Below are 20,000 nucleotides of genomic sequence, written 5' to 3'. Positions count from 1 at the left end.
TCCAAAAAAGAGAGGTCAGAAACGATAGTAAAAAAGTGGAGCATAGGTATCTTGAAACTTCCCTCTTGAAAGAGTTCAAGTCATAAGAAGCAGGAAATACAGAAGCAGACAGAATTTCAGTTTACCTTTGGAAAAAGAATGAATGATTGAGAATACTGGTTAACTCTTGCATTAGAGAAATTGACAGAAGTGAAAGTGAAAATATGTAAGAGAGAGAGAGAGAGAGAGAGAGAGAGAGAGAGGAGGGGGGGAAAGAGGCCTACTGAGGTGCCCGTCCCAAAAGGAAAAAGTAAGTCATAGGAATGGAAAAATACAGAAGCAATTTACCAGTGAAAAGGATTATGTACTCATTTATTTATTTTAGTCTTTGGCCAGTGCCCCTCATACATAAGAAATAATAACTTTCACTAATGTTAAATTTAGTTGGAATGAATGAAATGTTTGAGGGTCCGGTCATAATGAAGGCCTAGTAGCACCGTTTTCTGTTTTCAAGGGGAACTACAACAGACGGTCTATTTCAAGTTACCGTTGGGAGTGGTGCGGGCTGACGGAATATGAGACAGAGATGAACACAGAGAAGATATCCATGGCTACTTACTGGAGTGGTGGGTGCTCTCTCTCTCTCTCTCTCTCTTCAAATGAAAACTCAGCAAAAAAAAGCTCAAAACGTAAACTACTACGTAAACAAAACATCCAAGTAATGATAATATAGTGAAATATCCCATTGAATCATCAAACAAAGACAAATAAGATTGATTTATGTTACTTCTTTTTCTTTTTTCTTTTTTTTCTTTCTACCTTTCTTTCCTCCTTTTCTATCCTTCCTTCTCTTAAGAGAGAGAATACCTCTACCTGTTTACTAATTTCTACCTCTCCTTCCTTTCATTCATTTCTTTCTTTTTCTCTTTTTCTGTCCTTCTCCTTTTCTGATTTTCCTTCTCTTTCATTCACCTTCTTTCTTAATCTACTTGTTTACTTATGTCTCCCCTTCTTTCTTTCGTTCTTTCTTTCAGTTCCCGGATGGAAGCTACCCATACCCTCACATGAGAACCTGTCAGTGCCCCTGGGTTGGGAGATAATCGAGTGGGGCAAGGATGTAACGGACTTTCATTCCACGACAAGCACCAATATCATGTCATTTGAACCGGGCCTTGTTGACGAGCTGGCTTTTCTGGTACGCACGATTGGTCTGTTTTCCTTCCCTAGGTAACCTAACTTAACTTTACACAACATTCTTCTCTCTGACATGGTGTTTCTCTTTCTTTTTCAAAACGCTTTGTTGACGAATTGGCCCTCCTGATATGCACGGGTGGTGTTTTTGTCTTTCTAACCTAATCTAACCTAACCTAACTTAGCCTAACTTTACATGACATTATTCTCTCTGACATGATGTTTCCCTTTCTCTTTCATACTTTTTTTTCTTTCTCTCTAGCATAACGTTTATCTTTCTCTAAAATAAAGTTTCTCTCTCTCTCTCTCTCTCTCTCTCTCTCTCTCTCTCTCTCTCTCTCTCTCTCTCTCTCTCTCTCTCTCTCTCCTGTTTTGCTTTGTTCCGTTCTCTGTTCCGTTCCGTTCCTCAGTGAGTGGTGTTCTGCAGATCCCCGAGGATGTGTACTGCCCCTACATGATCCCCCTCGCAGGCCACCCGTTCCCAGACCACTCCCAGGAACACTTTTTCTCCTTCAGCCTGGAATTCAGAGAGACGGACTCTAAAACCTTCAAATGGGCTGACGTGAGTGTACAGTGCCTTCCATTTCCACGTCCATCACCTAGCGTTGCCTGCGTGTGACTCGCCTCCTGTGAACCGCCTGCCTAGACTCACATCCGAAACAAATCCCGCCAGTCCCTCCATCACCATCCATATTCGGCAAACTGAAACGCTTTTTCTCACCACATCTATTTCCAAAGGCCACGGAGATGATTAGCCAGGTTCTCAAAAGTGTCCCTCCTGTTTATAATGTATGGGTCTTGTTAATCTGTCACCAGGACCATAAAAAAACAACCTTAAAAACCCATTTAAATTTAAGTAGAACCTTTTTGAATGAAAAGGAACGGCGCAAAAGTGTTTCAAAATATGGTTACTGACTAGGATGTGTTTCGAATACAGGTCGAATCAGACGGGGTGGTACATAGGCGATTAACAGACTGGCAATGTTAAGTGATGAACGTGAAAACAGGGGACTGGAGCTTTGGGGTATCATAGGAGTAACCTTAGCCGACTTATTTCCACACATTGACTATTTATATCTCGGCAAAATATTATGTTTTTTTTCTTTCTTTTTTTTTCTTCAAATCGTATCCACACAATGAAAGGATCAGCAGTGAAACCAATGATCTGAATGAATTTGAAATTGATCTAACCAACTAAACCTTGCCCTCAGATGAAAACGCTAATGTTATTTCAGTATTATCCTACCTTTGGAGGCACGGCACGGCACGGCACTGCACAGTTAGTTAATGTTTTATTGTCGCTGATATGAATGCAAAACCGAACCAGCATTTTGAAACTGCGTTCACATAAGGATTATTTTCAAAGCCCACATGCAAAGTATATCGTTTGAATTAGTTAATTAAGATACTATTAATCAGTTAGTTAGTTATAGTTAGGTAGTTAGTTTATGCAAGATGTCGTTATGTCCATACTTTTGTACCTCCACGTGATATGACAACACAGTCTTATATAGTATTTAGTCAGTAAGTTAATTAATTAGCTAGGTTATTTAGCTAGTTAATCAGTTAGTTTATGTAAGTTATTGTTATTTCCATATCTTTCTTCTTCCACATGACGTAGCACAATACCATTATTTATCTATTCATTTATCTAACTATTAATTTATTAGGTTACTTTACATAAACACTTCTTATCTCCAAACCTTTCTACTTCCACTCGGCAGTCTATATGCAAGAGCCCGCGCCGTTCATAATAATACGATCCCCCACAGACTTGGTATGACTTCGCCAAGAAACTGTACCGCGTGGATCATGATGTGGCCCTACCAGGTGGCGACCCCCGCGCCTCCAGCAAGGCAAGCACCATCAGCAACACCACCACTACCACCTTGCTACTAGATTACAACGATGGTAAGATCCGCCCATATTCTGAAACGCTCTGCTTTCTCACCACAACTTCTTCTTCTTCTTCTTCTTCTTTTTCTTCTGTTTTTTCTTCTTCTCCTTCTCCTCCTCCTCCTCCTCCTCCTCCTCCTCCTCCTCCTCCTCCTTTTTCTTCTTCTTCTTCTTCTTCTTCTTCTTCTTCTTCTTCTTCTTCTTCTTCTTCTTCTTCTTCTTCTTCTGTTTCTTCTTCTTCTTTTTCTTCTTCTTCTTCTTCTTCTTCTTCTTCTTCTTCTTCTTCTTTTTCTTCTTTTTCTTCTTCTTCTTCTTCTTCTTCTTCTTCTGTGTTCTTCTTCTTTTCATCATCATCATCATCATCATCATCTTCTTTTTTTTTCTTCTTCTTCTTCTTCTTCTTCTTCTTCTTCTTCTTCTTCTTCTTCTTCTTCTTCTTCTTCTTCTTTTCTTCTTCTTCTTCTTCTTCTTCTTCTTCTTCTTCTTCTTCTTCTTCTTATGTTTTTCTTCTTCTGTTTTCTTCTTCTGTTTCCTTCTGTTTTCTTTTCTTCTTTTTCTTGTTTTTTGTTCTTGTTTTTGTTGTTCTTGTTCTTGTTGTTCTCCTTTTTCCATTTTCTTTTTCCCTTTTCCTGTTCTTTTCGTACATATTTTTCCTGTTACTCTTCTGCCACTCTTCACAGGCATGGCTTTCGAGTTTGTACCAGGAATCTGTAAGAAATATCAATCTTATTTTTTTTGTTCTTTTCATTTTTTCTTTCCCTATTCTCTACCTTTTCCTTTTATCTATTCTCTTTACACATATTTTCCGTCTTCTTACTCTTCTGCCACTCTCCTCAGGCGTTGCTTTCGAGTTTGTACCGGGATCTCCTGAGGAGTGTCAGGTCTACTTGATAAGCAGAACCCCGGATGACTGGTCTGATCTGACGGGCTTGACTCACCTCTGGGGCGATACTCCAGACGCCTTCTTCGGGACTAATCTCACCAACTACACCTACTACGGCCCGGGGTTTGTTGCCTTGTGACTTGCCTGTGGTGAAATTAAGAACCGTATTCTGAAACACTTTTGTGTTGTACGTTCACTATATTCAAAGGCTCTAGCTGAAGGGGTACTTAAAGATGTTTTTATGGTTTTAGTGACATAGCATTAGTTTTACATCGCAAACACTCTTGAGAATCCTGCTTATCACCTCTGAGGCCTTTGAAAATAGTCGTGGTGAGAGAACAAAGCGTTTATGAATGCGGTCCGAAGCAAGAGGGTGTTAGTATCTTAAAGTGAGATTCTCAGACGCATGGGTTCGAATCCTGGCCACCGTCCGAAGTTAAGAAGGGCATCCACTCTGGGTAACTTTTCCCGAAATGTTAAAATCAAAGTCCTTCGTTGGGAGGCGCCGTCCGAGCTGTGGTAGGGGAACCGGACATTAAAAAGAAGAAGAAAAGAAAAAAAAATGTGTGTTAAAGTGATATATGGGCCAGCATTCCTAATACATTTTGTACCCTTACAATGAATATCTTCAAAGGCCACGATAATTATGTGAGAGGGGATGATAGGTGGAAATATGTATGCACGCTTTATACAGGGACTGCCATGCGTAGACCTGATGGTTTGCTGCACCTTCACTCATTCTCTAATATTCATGTGTTCTTTTGCACTGCAGGATGGACCGCTTCATGGAGACTGATGGCTGGCGGGGACTGAGATCAGACTGGCCGCCCAATGCACTGGAGACCAACCACAGTGGAATGTTGTGGCAGTGGTCCTTCACTAACGTAAATACTTATACTTCACTTTTTTAATTCTCGTCTGCTGTTGACAGGTAGGGTCACTAAGTTGTTTGGCAGGTAGAGTCACTGAGCTGGTTGGTAGGTAGAGTCACTAAGCTGGTTGACAGGTAGAGTCACTAAGTTGGTTGGCAGGTAGAGTCACTGAGATGGTTGGCAGGTAGGGTCACTAAGTTGGTTGGCAGGTAGGGTCACTAAGTTGGTTGACAGGTAGAGTCACTGAGTTGGTTGGCAGGTAGAGTCTCTGAGTTGGTTGGCAGGTAGGGTCACTAACTTGGTTGGGAGGTAGAATCTCTGAGTGCTCTTCTGAATTCTGACCATGCTATCCTGTCTCTAGTCAAGTCATCTGTCTCTAAATCATCCCTTCAGCTGCTTCCTTCATTGACCCTCTCTATGTAGTTCTTGACCTTGTTCTCGGCCTTAGGATCATATTCTGAAAGACTTACGCCACACCTCCTTTGCTTTCGAAAGGCTCTGATAGAAGTTACACATATCTTTAAGGATGTTTTTATGGTTCTAGTGACAGATTAACAAGATTTCCACATTATTAGCAGGAGAAACATTTGAGAACCCGGATAATCTTCTCTGTGGATTTTGAAAAATAGTCGTGGTGAGAGAGCAGGGCGTTGGCCTTTTACTCCTGTCGCCTCTCCATACATCAATCTTCGAGGTGTTTTGTCTTTTTGCATTCTCTTTACATGTCGCAGGCATCTTCGTCCTGTATCACCTTTAATATATCAGTTTCACATCCTAATGTAGCTGTAATCTGATTTTTAGACTCCCTGCGTTACAACTGCAATAATACACGCATTATTGGAACCGTGAGGCGGGAGGTTTGATAGAGGTCTTTAAGCGGTATAGAGGATATAACAAGGGTGACATAAGCAAAATTCTAAGGGTCAGTAATCAGGATAGGATAAGAAATAATGGAATTTAGCTAAAGAGGTTAAATAATAAAGAGAGAGAGAGAGAGAGAGAGAGAGAGAAAGAGAGAGAGAGAGAGAGAGAGAGAGAGAGAGAGAGAGAGAGAGAGAGGGAGAGAGAGAGAGAGAGAGAGAGAAAGAGAGAGTTGTAGGATGAGAATGATAGATGGAAATAAGTAGGTATGTTTCATACAGGGACTGCCACGTGTAGGCATGATGTCTTCTTGCAGCTTCCTTTAGTTTCTTATGTTCTTATGTTCTTACGTTTAAAATCAAATTATAACTACACTAATAATTTCAATAATACTTACGTGACGCCACTGCTAACACTGGTGGTAGTCTATACAGGGTGGGACTAATATCTTGTCATATTTTATCTTTTCAGAAAAATGTCACTATTATCACAGATTTTGGAGACCACATATTTGTAGAGAAAGCAGTGCCTGTCGGAGTGCGCATCACCGCCCAGAAGGTAATAGTAATGATGATGAGAATAATGATAATAATAATAATAATAATAATAATAATAATAATAATAATAATAATAATAACATTAATAATAATAATAATAGTAATAATAATAATAATGATAATAATAATAATAATAATAATAATAATAATAATAATAATGATAATAATAATAATAATGATAATAATATTAATGATGATGAAAATGATAATGATAATGATATTAACAATAACAATAGTAGTAGTAATACTCGTAATAGTAGTAGTAGTAGTAACGTGATATGTTATTGCACTTCATGAATTACTACTACTGCTACTACTACTTTTACTACTACTACTTCTACTACTACTACTACTACTACTACTACCACCACAAACAACCACCACTACTATCTCTCTCTCTCTCTCTCTCTCTCTCTCTCTCTCTCTCTCTCTCTCTCTCTCTCTCTCTCTCTCTCTCTCTCTCTCTCTCTCTCTCTCTCTCCCGCTTCAGGATATCAACACGACGGAGGGAGCAATACCTAAGGGCTACTCCATCCTGTACTCCTTGTATGACTTCGAGGTCTCGGCGGCGGGCAAGAATGTGGAGTTCGATGGCGTGAGGACCTTCGACGCCTACCAGTGTTACTCCCCCAACTGGAGAGACAACCTGAGATTCAGGCTGGACGGTGAGTGAGAGAGTGGATGGTTGGGCAAGTGGCGACATTCAAGCTGGACGATCAGTGACATAGTGAGAGAGTGGATGGATGGGTAGGTGGTGACAGTCAGGCTGGAGGGTGAGTGTGAGTGAGAGAGAGGATGGCTGGGTTGATGGTTAGGTGGGTAGATGGTTACATTCAAGGTAGTGGGAGAGTGAGAGGGTGAATGGATGGGTAGGTGGGTGGGGAGGAGCCTTATTCTTTACTGTCCTATGTCTTATGTCTCTCTTTAAAGGCTTTTTTTTTTTATATATACAAGAGAATCACTGTCAACGGCAAAAAAAAAAAAATAATAAAGTAAAATAAGAAAAGGCCCACTCAAATGCCAGCTTCCAAAGCGACATCAGATAAAATGATCAAATAACAGAGAATAAGTGTTACGAAATCTCCCTTTTGAAAGAGTTCAAGTCATAGGAAGGAGGAAATAAAGAAGCAGGAAGGGAATTCCAGTTTACCAGAGAAAGGAATGAATGATTGAGAATACCGGTTAACTCTTGCATCAAAGAGGTGGACAGAATAGGGATGACAGAAAAAAGAAAGTCTTGTGCAGCGAGGTCGTGGGGGGAGGTGAGGCATGCAGTTAGCATAAGAGCGGTTAGCATGAAAATAGCGTTAGAAGATAGCAAGAAATGCAACATTGCAGTGAGGAGAGAGAGGCTGAAGACAGTCAGTTAGAGGAGAGAAGTTGATGAGACTAAAATCTTTTGATTACATCTTGTCTAAAAGAGCGTTATGAGTGGAAGCTAATTACCTGCATTATCTTTTCACAGAGTGCCACAGATTGGTGGGCTTCATCCGTTAGATACCAATACGAGTATACCTGGCTCAGTTCACTTTTTATGGCAGGCCAGTTGGTTATGGGACTAAATAAATTTAATGTATTGAATCCAGTACTTTGCAAGCTTACAAATTATTAATTTACCTGATATCCCATTATGGAGATCTTGACAGTGATTAAGCGGTGATCACTTGCCTTCCAGGGACTAACAACGTACTCCTGCACAATGTCCTCATGGCTTGTGAAGAAAAGATCTAAAATACTTTCTTCACGTGTAGGTAAATCGGTGAACTGTTGTAAACAAAATTCTCTAACAAACTCTATAAGTGATTCAGCTTGGTGTCGATATCCAGCTCTTCCACCAACGACACTAACTAAGTTCCAGTCTATTGTCGGAAAATTAAAGTTTCCAGTGAAGATAATACTCGGCAGACATGTATTTACTGCATTCAGCTTGTTCCTGATATCTATTTAACTGAATTTCTGAATCTAAATGATATTCAGTAAGATGGGATTCCATCAATGCAATTAATATTGCCTTTCCAGTAGAAGCTTCTTCATTCAAGATCGTGAGTTTTGTCTTATCAGTCGAGCTATGAGTCCAGCAACGTTACCGAACATTATTGTTGAGTGTTGCATCTTTTTTTTGCTGTGTTGAAGTTATTGAATGAACGGTCTGTGGTGTTTCAGTATCATTGTCATTTCGTGTACTGTCCACATCCTCATTGTCGTGGACTCCATTTATTTATCTATTTATTTATTTATTTATTTTTGGCATTACATCTGATATTGTCATCGTTTTCTTTATAGTAGCTTCCCTTACAGCTATGAAAACATTACATTTTGTACTGAATGTTTTATGACCCATGTCAGTATAAGATGATGCCACAGAGTTGCAGCTTTTCTCAGCTGTACTATTTTTTTTCTTTTTTTTATGTATGAGGGACATCGGCCAAGGCCAACAAAAATACAAGGAAAAAAAAAAAAGCCCACTGAGATGCCGGTCCCCGAACAGGGACTGAAGCGGTAGTTAAAAACTGAAGGATGAGTATTTTGAAACCTCCCTCTTGAAGAAATTCAAGCCATAAGAAGGTGGAAATACAGAAGCAGGTAGGGAGTTCCAGAGTTTACCAGAGAAAGGGATGAATGATTGAGAATACTGGTTAACTCTTGCATTAGAGAGATGGACAGAATAGGGTGAGAGAAAGAAGAAAGTCTTGTGCAGCAAGGCTGCGGGAGGAGGGGAGGGATGCAGTTAGCAAGATCAGAATAGCAATTAGCATGAAAATAGCGGTAGAAGATAGCTAGAGATAAGGTTGATGGGGGTTGATGAGGTTGATGGGGTTGAGAAAAACTGGCGGAGACGTTCGGAACACCTAACTTCATAGAAGCTGTTTTAACTAGAAATGAGATGTGAAGTTTCCAGTTTAGATTATAAGGAAAGAACAGACCGAAGATGTTCAGCGTAGAAGAGCGGGACAGTTGAGTGTCAGTGAAGAAGAGGGGATAGTTATCTGGAAGGTTGTGTCGAGTTGATAGATGGAGGAATGAGTTTTTGAAGCATTGAACAATACCAAGTTTGCTCTGCCCCAATCAGAAATTTCAGAGAGATCAAAAGTCAGGCGTTCTGTGGCTTCCCTGCGTGAAATATTTACTTCCTGAAGGGTTGGACGTCTACGAAAAGACGTGGAAAAAGTGCAGGGTGGTATCATCAGCGTAGGAGTGGATAGGACAAGAAGTTTGGTTTAAAAGGTCATTGATGAATAGTAAGAGGAGAGTGGGTGACAGGACAGAACCCTGGCTTCACCAATACGTGTTGCACAGTGTCGGGTATAGAATCACAAACAATATCGGCATACAATCATTTTTTGAGTATTAGTAGATTCAGTGGTGGTGCAAAATGAATAATTTTCTGTCTGATTTCATTTACTGCTTCCAGTACTTGGAACAGTTGGTTCGGACCACTGAGAACAGCTGCTTGGCTGTCACAGGTAACGTCACCTACTTCGCTTGGCAGAGCAAACTTCCACTAACATGACCTTCTTTCCCCCTGGCCTCAGTCTCCTCGTGGCCTGAGGTGGTGAACAAGACCCTGCTCACCTCCATCTACCTTAATGAGTACTGGCAGATCACCTTGGCGGACAATGGGAGGGTGTCACCGTTCAGGATTACTCGGGTACAGGTAGGTGGTGGTGGTGGTAATGGTGTGTGTGTGTGTGTGTGTGTGTGTGTGTGGAGAAATGTGTTTCTTGTTTTTTTTTTTTTTTTGTTTCTTCTGTGTTTGTCTCGCTTTTCAACCTCACCTTTCTCTCTCTCTCTCTCTCTCTCTCTCTCTCTCTCTCTCTCTCTTTATCTACCTTTGTAACTCTGTCTTAGTCTCTCCCTCTGTTTCTTTATGCTTATCTCTGTCTATCCATGTCTCTTACTGTCTTCTCCCTTTACATCCACACTCATCTCTCCTCTTACTCCATTCCTCTTCCCCACACCAATTTTTGTACCTGTCCACGTGTTTTGTACTAGGTAAATCTGCTTCTTCTAGTACTGTGTGTGGTGGGTCGTGGCAAGAAAACACAGTGGTAAAAATCAGCTGCCGTATATTGATATGATAAAATAAAACTGTTCAAAGGTAAATAATGAAGCTGCCATATGTCCGCCACTGAGGCAAGGCGGACAAGGACTGCTGATGGTGGTTGCTGGTTCGGCTCAGGTCACGGCCAGGGCTTGCGTCCGGGGAACAAAGGGGTGGGGGTTGACGTCAGGTCACAGTGGCGGGCAAAGCATCCCATCACAGTTTTCTTTTCTTTTATTTACGTTTATCTTTGCCTGTCCCTATCTATTGCACCTACACGCCAGTTTCTCTCACAGCCTCTCTCGTATCCATTCTCACCCCTTTTTCATTCTATTCTTTTCTTCTTCTTTATCTTCTTTATTTTCTTCTCCTCCTCCTCCTTCTCCTCCTCCTCCTCCTTTCCTCCTCTTCCTCCTACTCCTCCTCCCCCTTCTTCTTCTTTTTCTTCTTCTCTCACTATCTGTCTTCCCCTCGATCTTCTTCCCTCAAGTTGCTTTATCCACGCTCTTTTGGTCAGTTCCTGGTCTTCTCTTCTTACTTCATTTCTCTCCCACAGACCATTGTCGAGGAAGCAAACGAGGTATGGGTGAAATTTACCTTGCTGTACCGTCACTGGCGTATCGGGGAACTCAACTCAACGCTATTCAAAAACATGACGACTGGGGAAGAGGCAAGATCCTATTTGACGTCAGCGGTGAACAACGGTGACATCGTATACGTAGGACAGAGACCGAATGAAGAGGTGAGACAGATTGGTAGATAGATAGTTGGAGTGAAAGGAAGAAAGATAGGGAGGTAGGTAGATAGATTGATAGATAGAAGGAAAGAGGGAAAAACAAATAAAGAAACGTAAGCACATTGAAGGAAAGAATGAATGAATGAATGAATGAATGAATGATAGAAACATACATAAGTAAATAGATGGATAGGTAGATAAATAGATAAATAAATAGATAGATAAATAGATAGAGCAGGTTAGCCATTTAGCGATACAAGGACATCTGGAGGAGGTTCTTAATACTGCTATAATATACAGAAACTTAGAGAGAGAGAGAGAGAGAGAGAGAGAGAGAGAGAGAGAGAGAGAGAGAGAGAGAGAGAGAGAGTGTGTGTGTGTGTGTGTCTAATTATACTCTTGCATCACAACTTTCACAGCTCTTCGTACTCAAGGCAGTCCCAGGCTCACTTACTACAGTTGCCGAGCCTGAATGCACCACCACCACCACCACCACCACCACCACCAGCACCACCAGAACCACGGCCACTACCAAGCCTGGCCATACAACGACTCCGCACCACAAAACCACACCCACAACGACTCCTGCAAGTACGCCACCCATGATTCATTTGTTTTCCAGTGAGCAAGTAGAAATAGAAAACCTCCCTTGTATATATGAGTGATGTAAAAGTACTACTGCTACAACAACAACAACAACAACAACAACAACTACTACTACTACTACTGCTACTACTACTACTACTACTAGAATACCAAAAATAATAGATAGATAGATAGATGGCAAATAGATAGACGACAGACAGATAGATGAAGAGGAAGAAGGAAAGAAAGAAAGAAAGAAAGGAAAGAAAGAAAGGTACATAGATAGGAAAAAAAGAAAAAAAAAACAAGGAAGGAAAAATAACTTTGGCATACGTAATACTATAAAGACAAGAGATGAACACAGTCACCACATCCCAGCCATGAGTGTGTTGGAGAGAAGTCAACCTTTGCATTATTTTACTTACAGATACTGAAACGACTACTACACCTGGCGGAGGTGGTGGTGGTGGTGGTGGACAGACGCTGTACACTCCAGGTGAGAGAGAGAGAGAGAGAGAGAGAGAGAGAGAGAGAGAGAGAGAGAGAGAGAGAGAGAGAGAGAGAGAGAGAGAGAGAGAGAGAGAGAGGCGTGGGGGAGAACAATAATAGAAAGCTACATAGAGATATAGACAAATGGATAAATAAAATAGATATAGATATTTATTGACCATTAATCCATGAACAAACAAGGCAAAATGTGCGTATATGGCAAACATTACTAAGTTGTCAGGCCATACGTGAAGAAAAGAGAAAAATAATCATGCAGTAAAGAAACAACTAACTTAACATCTCCACCCTTCGTCAGGAGATCTCGCCGGGCTGGGAATCGGCATGCTACTGATGGGGTTTGCCTTCGGCGCCGGCGGCACCTTCCTAGTGGTGGTGAAGGGCGTGCACCACACCCTCCTCCGCCTGTGCTCCAAGGAATGAGGGCTGCCGGTGAAAGGCCTGTGCACGGGGCGGTGAGGGGCGGGTAGGAAGGGACGAGAGAGTGATGCTTTTATTCTGTTATTCTGAAACACTTCTGCGCCGCATTTCCTAAATCCAAAAGGCTCTAGTTGAAGTGACACGGGTTTTTAAGGCTGTTTTTACGGTTTTAGTTTCAGATTAACAAGATTTCTACATCATTAATAGGAGAGACGCTCTTGAGAAAATAATGGAGATGAGGTTGTGCGTGATTTTAAAGGTGTTTTTACGGTTCTAGTGGCAGATTAGCGAGATTTTTACATCATTAACATGAGAGACACTCTTGAGAACCCTGCTCATCATTTTTGTGGCCTTTGAAAATAGTAGAGGTGAGAGAGCAAAGCGTTTCAGAATACTGGCCTGAGTGAAGCTGTTATGAGAGGTGGGATCAGTGAGAAGTGTTTAGCATTCGAATCAGGTAATGAGACAGCATGTAAAGATTCGTACGAAGTAGAAAATGTTTAAATAAAAAGACTCACTGTGGCTAGTGCCATCCAGCAACACCCTTCCCTCTCTTCCCTTCCCTTCCCTTCCCTTCTCCTTTCCCTTCTGTTCCCTTCACTTCCTTTCACTTTCCTTTCCTTCCCTTCCCCTCCTTTCTCTTCTCTTCTCCTCCCTTCCCTTCCTTTCCCTTCCCTTTCCTTTCCTTTCCTTCCCTTCCCTTCCCTTCCCTTCCCTTCCCCTCCTCTCTCTTTTCTTCCCTTTCTCCTCCCTTCACTTCCCTTCTCTTCTCTTCTCTTCTCTCTTCCTTCACTTCTCTTCCCTTCTCTTCCCTTCCCTTCCCTTTCCTTCCCTTTCCTCCTCTTCTCCTCCCTTCCCTTCCCTTCCCTTCCCTTCTCTTTCCTTACCTTACCTTACTCTATTTTATCATCTTTTTCCCTTTCCTTTCCCTTTCCTTTCCTTCATTTCTTTACCTTCTCCTTCCCTTACCTTCTCTTTCCCTCCCCTGGACAAGCGTGCTTTCGTGGAATTCTGAGAGATAAATTGTGATCGGGTAATTAAGGAAATGAGGTAATTGCGCCGTGCAGTGAAGTTAAGGTCAGTAATTATAATGAGGTGGAGTGTTGGAACCCTTCACGGCGCACGAGGAGACGGCGCCGTGCGATTCAGGTGAAGAAAAAAAGGTTAGTGTTGATAAAAGATGCAAGTTTGTTTGGGTTTTGAAATTTGGTTGGGTTTTGAAATTTAGCGGACTACGAAGTGATGAAACGTAAATGTGAGTTAAGATTTATGAGAAAAAGAGAGTAAGTAAATGAATAAATAGTTGGACAAAGAAAAAATCACGTGAAGAATATAAATTTCAGATGGTAAGCAAAGGAGTAAAAAAGAAAAGAAAAAAATTGAGGTCTGGCGTGATTTCTTGGTAAAAAAAAAAAGAATGAAAGTTAAGAATTAAAGCTGTAAAATATGATAGAAAGGAGATAAAAAAAATGAAATAAAAGTGTGAAGTCTGTGATTTCTTGGCAAAACAAACTGAAAATATGAAGGAAAATCAATCAAGAATTAAAAAAATAAAGTAAAATAGAAAAAAAAAAAAAAAGAGACGCATAAACTGATTGGAGCTACGCAGAATAAAGGTTACCATCATCCTGCTGCTATCGAACATTCCTCATGCCATCGAGTGCAAGTCTTGTCTCCGTGTGTGATGGTAATAAAACTGTGAGGCAAACACCGAAAACAATCCAATAACAAAACAAGCCACTTAGATACATACATGATTCTGTCTGGATTCCTGTACGTTTGCGTGTATATATGTGTGTGTGTGTGTGTGGTACTGTCCAAGGCCAACAAAAGTTTATATAAAGAGCGTCAGTCGTCAAAGAAAAATCCCAAAATGATTATCAAAAATTGTATGTCAGTATGTAATCTTCCACAGTGTAATCGCTGAAGTGTAATTACTCATGATATGTAATTAGTCATGTAGATTACCCAAGCTTATTGTTATTTATCTTCAGCTTATACTTATTTTTGGTTGCTTATTGTCATGTTCTAACAAATAAAGGATTTGTGTGTGTATGCAGTTCTGGTATTTTTATTGTGTGTGTGTGTGTGTGTGTGTGTGTGTGTGTGTGTGTGTGTGTGTGTGTATACGCATGCGCAGGCAGTCTCTTACGTAAGCAGACAAAGTGCATTCTCCCAATGAGAGAGAGAGAGAGAGAGAGAGAGAGAGAGAGAGAGAGAGAGAGAGAGAGAGAGAGAGAGAGAGAGAGAGACGGGGGAGGGGGGAAGTTACAGTGGGGAGGTTAGGAGGAGACGAAGAGGGGGAAGAGGAGGAGGAAGGGTGAAAGTAGGAGGAGGGTTAAAGGTGGAAGAGGAGGGAGGGTGAGAGGAGGAGTAGGAGGGTGAAAGGAAGAGGAGGGAGGGTAAGAGGTGATACAGGGGGAGGAAGAAGAGGAGGAGGAGGAGGAGGAGGAGGAGGAGGAGAAGGGTGGGTGAAAGGTGGAGGGTGATGACGTGACGGTGGTGGTGGTAGTGGTGGTGGTGGTGATAGTGGTGGTGGAGGTTCACGTTCTTATGTTAGTCTACGGTTGCCACTCGCCCGCGACACACCACTACCACCACCATCACCACCACTACCACCACCACACTACCACACCACCACCACTATCACCACACCACAACCACCACCACCACCACTACTACGACTCTTACTACATAACATATAATCAAAGAAAACGTAAGAAAAAAAAAAAAAAAAAAATAATGAAAAGTCACGATAGAAAAAAAGGAAAGGAGAAGGAAGGAAAGAGTAAAGGAACTGGTGTGTTTATGTCTAAAGGAACATGAAGCAACATAGCAACACAAAGGAGGAAGTAAAGGTGTATTTGGACTCGTTTCCAAGACAACTTATTACAATACAAACATCGACTTCGTAGCCTGTCATCTTCACTTCCTCACCGGCACAGACGTAAAAAACAAAACAATAAAAGAACTAACAAAAATTTACATAAACGAAAAAAGGAAGCAAACTGGGAGAAAAGCCACCAAAAAAACATTACATGAAGCACTGACAACCTTAACTTTTCCTTGCCTTTCTCGTAAGCGAATTTCCTGCGAAGAATTAAAACGGAAAATGGAAGAAAAAAAAAAAAAAAGAGAGAGGAATGAGAGAATATCAATGTAAAACGTGCGCACTGCGGCTGTGGTCTTGTGAATTAGTGAATAAGTTATGCTGTGACGAATTACAAACACGTTAAGTCACTGTGATGATAAGAAACCAGAAGTTTTATCAGTAATCTTTAAAACTGCGTCTCTATTGTTCATTTTCCACCGAAGTGTTCCCAGTAACTTTTAAAATTTCATCTCTCTCCTTCCTTATCCACCAAAATATGCCCAATAGTCTTCAAAGTCTCATCTCTCTTCCCTCTTATCCACCAGAGTGTTAACAGTAATCTAATCTGGATATCTATTCGTCTTCCAATACAGATTAACAATAGCCATGATTCCTCGCTCACTTTAAAACACTCCAGACGCTATAACGACTCGAAAAAGGTGACAAACTAGACCTTAGAGGAATCAGGTGAGTGTTTGTTCCTTTATCTATCGACTGAGCGTTTAAGGGTAATGATGTAATAGTTTAATAAGTGGGTAAGATTTGTATTGGTCTGATTTGTATAGAGAGGCGATGTTTGTATGCTGTGGATCCAGTGAATGCCAGTAGGGAGATTGGTGATTGATTAGTGAGGGGGTGAGTGAGTGAGTAAATTGGTTGGTTAGTTAGCTTGCTAGGTAGTTGGTTGGTTGGGTTAGGTTAGGTTATGTTAGATGGAGTGATTGGTGAGTGAGTGGGTGAGTGAGTGAGGGAGTCCGTCTGTGAAAAAGTTAGCGAGCTTGTCGTTCATTCATTTGGTCTATCAATCAAGCAATCAGTCAGTCAGTCAGTCAGACAGTTAAACAGTTAGTTAGTAAGGTAGGCAGGTAGGTAGGCAGGTAAACAGTGGGCTAATTAGTCAGTCAGTCATTCAGTTAGTAAATCTGTTCATTCAGTCAGTCTGATAACGAATTAGTTAATTAGATAGTTAGTTAGCTGCTCAGTCCGTCAGGCAGCTAGTCAGTCAGTCAATTAGCTAATAAGTCAGCTAGAAAATCAGTCATTCAGCCAGTCCTTTAGTCAACTAGTCAGATCAATCAGTCAGTGAGCTAGTTAACCAATCTGTCAGCCAGTCAGCCTAACACTAAGGTTCATTGTGCTGATTATATTTACTGCGACACACACATATACACACACACACACACACACACACAATATATATATATATATATATATATATATATATATATATATATATATATATATATATATATATATATATATATATATATATATATATATATATATATATATGTATATAATCAGTCTGTCAGCCAGACAGCCTAATACTATGGTTCATTGTGCTGATTATATTTACTGTGACACACACACACACACACACACACACACACAATATATATATATATATATATATATATATATATATATATATATATATATATATATATATATATATATATATATATATATATATATATATATATATATATATCCTGACACTGATAAGGACAGATTAATGGGCTGTATGTGGTGACTCTTGCCTCTATTGGTCTGTCGTGACGGTATATTCTTATGAAGATTAATTGAGGTAAAAAAAAAAAAAAAAGAAAGAAGAAAAAAAAAAGAGATAAAGGTACTATATATGGTTTTCTTATTGCTTCGTTTCTCATATTGTTTCGTTCTTTGTTTTGTTTTGTTTTGTTTTGTTTTGTGTTTCATATTTATTTATTGTTTTTTATGTTCACGTTTTGTTTGTCATACTATTTTGTTTGTCATGTTGTGTTTCTTTTTTCATATTGTTTGGCTTATTCTTCTTCATTTTCTTTTTATTATTATTGTTTTTTGTTTTGTCATATTGTTTTGAGCTTCATCCTGTGTGGTTTGTCATATTGTTTCGTTTGTCAGATTATTTAGTTTCTTTCCATATTTTTTTGTTTTCTAATATTTTGTTTGCAACGTCATTTCATATATATATTTTTTTTTCCATACTGTTCAGCTTTACTTATTGTTTAGATTTTTCATATTGTTTTGTTCATGACGTAATTTCAAATTCCTTAGTTTTCATATTGTTCAGATTTTTCATGTTACTATCTTTTCATACTATTTCGTCCGTCACAACTCTTAATATATCACACTGGTATGTCTCTCTCTCTCTCTCTCTCTCTCTCTCTCTCTCTCTCTCTCTCTCTCTCTCTCTCTCTCTCTCTCTCTCTCTCAGGTCTGTGCCGTAAATAGTTAGCCATCAGGGTACATGGATCCAGACATGCCAAGCTGACACTAATATCAATTGCCTAATGGAATAGCCAATAGCATTTATTCTTTTTTTTTTTTTTAAGGGGCGTGGGGGATGTGTGGGGGGAGGGGGAGAGAGATGGGGAAGACTAAACGGTAAGCAATGTTTTCGATTTTTTCTTGTTTATTTCTGTTTTCTTTTCCTTTTTTTTTTTCGTTCTTTAGCCCTATGATATTACCAAGAAAGAGAGAGAGAGAGAGAGAGAGAGAGAGAGAGAGAGAGAGAGAGAGAGAGAGAGAGAGAGAGAGTTAAAACAATAATAATTATTTAACTTTTTTCTTATTTATTTCTCCGTTTTCTTCCTTTTCTTTCCGTTGCTTAATAGAATTACCAATAGCCTTCTTTTAAGTAGGGGAGAGAGGGAGAGATGGGAGAATATTGCTTGAAGAGATTGCTATTATTTTCCCCTTTTCTTGTTTATTTTTTTCCGTTTTCTTCCTTTTTTCTTTCTATTGCAATGCCCAGTTTTCCTTTTTTTCTTTATCTTTATTTCTCCGTCTTTTTTTGCAAGGGCACTGCCTGAAAGAATGACCAGTTTCCTAGATATTTTCTTTCTCTTCTCTTCCCTTCCTTCGTTCTGAGCTGTCGTGTGAGGGAGTGACCAATACCATCGTTTTTTTCTCTCTCTTCTCCATTAACTTTATCTTTCCCAGACTCGCGCTTCGTAAAAAATTCATAGAAACGACACACACTGTTTGTCTGGCACGAATGAGGTCAAATCACACGAAGGAGGATAAGGAAACACAATGGAAGAACAAGCACCAACTGACCTAGTGACCTTTGCGAGGCTGTGATGAACTACACTATCAAAACAGACGTATAATAGTCAAGACGAAAGCTTCTTAGTTTTATTGTTCTATGTTATGTTATGTGTCTATAAACCCGGCCATTTTTCTCTCCAGAGCCCTCATCTAGACTTGAATGGCACGAAAACTCACTTATCTGTAGCAAATGATAAATGAAATGAGTCCTATCTTTATAAACATGGTCATTTTTCCCTTAGAGCCTTCATCTAGACCTGAATGGCGAGAAAGCCCACTCATCTATAGCGAATGAGTGAAATGAGTACTTACTGTCTTTATAAACACGGTCATTTATTCTCCCCAGAGCCTTCATTTAGACTTGGATGGCGAAAGACCCTCTCATCTTTAGCGAATGATGAGTGAAATGAGTAATGGTGCACCCCAGGCATGGCGGAGGACACTCATGAGGGCAAGGGAAGCGAGAGAAGTGGCACTTTCCACCTGCACCTCAGACTGGAAGGAAAACTCAAGTGTCTGTAGCAAGAAAAAAACTCGTATTCAGAAACGCTTTGTTCACTCACCACGACTATTTTCAAAGGCCATAGAGGTGATCAGCCGGGTTTTGTTAGTAACGTAGAAATCTTTTCAATCTGTCACTAGAACAATAAAAAAACATTCTTATAAACCTGTGTAACTTTAACTAGAGCCTTTTGAAAGTAGTCCGGGTGCGCCGCAAAAGCGTTCCAGAATATGAGCCAAAGTTGAGGCGTTAAAAACAGAGCACAAATTGATCTGCCTCTCTGGTGCGACGCGTGGCGCGGCTACCTGGTCACGAACACCATGACGAGTGACCCCAGTGGAAGTGACACTCTTCTGGAAGACAAGAGCAATGAGTTCACACCTCTGACGTGAGCACTTCGAATCTGCCCCAGTGAACTTGAGGAATGGAGGTCAGACGCGCCTCCCTCGTCGGCAAGGTCATGGATGTCCCCACGCCTAAAGAGAAAGGAGGGCGTATGGACCCTATAGGCGGCGCTGCGAAGCCCAATGGCGTGGTGGCGGGCGGGAAGCTGGCCAGTTTGAGGACGCTGAGTGGCGGGCGGAGGAGTGACGGGTTAGCCAGCAGAGGAAACCTGTCCGTGGATGGCCTGCTGGCAAGTAAGGGAGTCATCAGCAGCGGACCGTTGCCTTACAGCGGGGACGTGGTCAATAACGTAGGCACCAGTGCGGGCGTGGGTAGCGGTGTGGGCGTGAGTGGTGCGGGCGGCGGTGCAGGTTCGCAAGGCTTCGTGGAACTGTCAAGACGGCGGCTGGCTAATGACCCCGCCATGATGCGAGAACTGA

The 20,000-nt window shown here is 40.8% G+C and overlaps 2 protein-coding genes across 4 annotated transcripts in view; both read left to right on the top strand.

Moving 5' to 3' along the window:
* The window catches only part of LOC135112144 (uncharacterized), a 17,177-nt gene extending 2,589 nt beyond the window's left edge, over positions 1–14,588 (top strand). For both annotated transcript variants that reach the window (XM_064026198.1, XM_064026197.1), the window contains 13 exons: positions 494–605; positions 1,014–1,174; positions 1,598–1,732; positions 2,943–3,081; positions 3,904–4,072; positions 4,722–4,833; positions 6,154–6,240; positions 6,730–6,904; positions 9,773–9,894; positions 10,838–11,023; positions 11,437–11,608; positions 12,030–12,098; positions 12,408–14,588. In XM_064026198.1, coding sequence (XP_063882268.1) covers positions 494–605; positions 1,014–1,174; positions 1,598–1,732; positions 2,943–3,081; positions 3,904–4,072; positions 4,722–4,833; positions 6,154–6,240; positions 6,730–6,904; positions 9,773–9,894; positions 10,838–11,023; positions 11,437–11,608; positions 12,030–12,098; positions 12,408–12,532 — 1,764 coding nt within the window. In that variant the 3' untranslated portion in view covers positions 12,533–14,588. The remainder of the gene's footprint in view (positions 1–493; positions 606–1,013; positions 1,175–1,597; positions 1,733–2,942; positions 3,082–3,903; positions 4,073–4,721; positions 4,834–6,153; positions 6,241–6,729; positions 6,905–9,772; positions 9,895–10,837; positions 11,024–11,436; positions 11,609–12,029; positions 12,099–12,407) is intronic.
* A 315-nt stretch (positions 14,589–14,903) lies between these two features.
* Positions 14,904–20,000, top strand: part of LOC135112143 (uncharacterized) — a 10,674-nt gene continuing 5,577 nt past the window's right edge. The window contains exons 1-2 of one of the 2 annotated variants that reach the window (XM_064026195.1): positions 14,904–15,245; positions 19,021–20,000. The exon at positions 19,021–20,000 is cut by the window's right edge and continues 619 nt beyond it. In XM_064026195.1, coding sequence (XP_063882265.1) covers positions 19,601–20,000 — 400 coding nt within the window. In that variant the 5' untranslated portion in view covers positions 14,904–15,245; positions 19,021–19,600. The remainder of the gene's footprint in view (positions 15,246–19,020) is intronic. The other variant, XM_064026196.1, reaches the window with a different exon arrangement.

This window comes from Scylla paramamosain, chromosome 23 (assembly GCF_035594125.1).
Source record: "Scylla paramamosain isolate STU-SP2022 chromosome 23, ASM3559412v1, whole genome shotgun sequence".
Classification (NCBI taxonomy): Eukaryota; Metazoa; Arthropoda; class Malacostraca; order Decapoda; family Portunidae; genus Scylla; species Scylla paramamosain.
The sequence above is the reverse complement of the archived record's forward strand: the minus strand, read 5'-3'. Positions and strand labels throughout refer to the sequence as shown.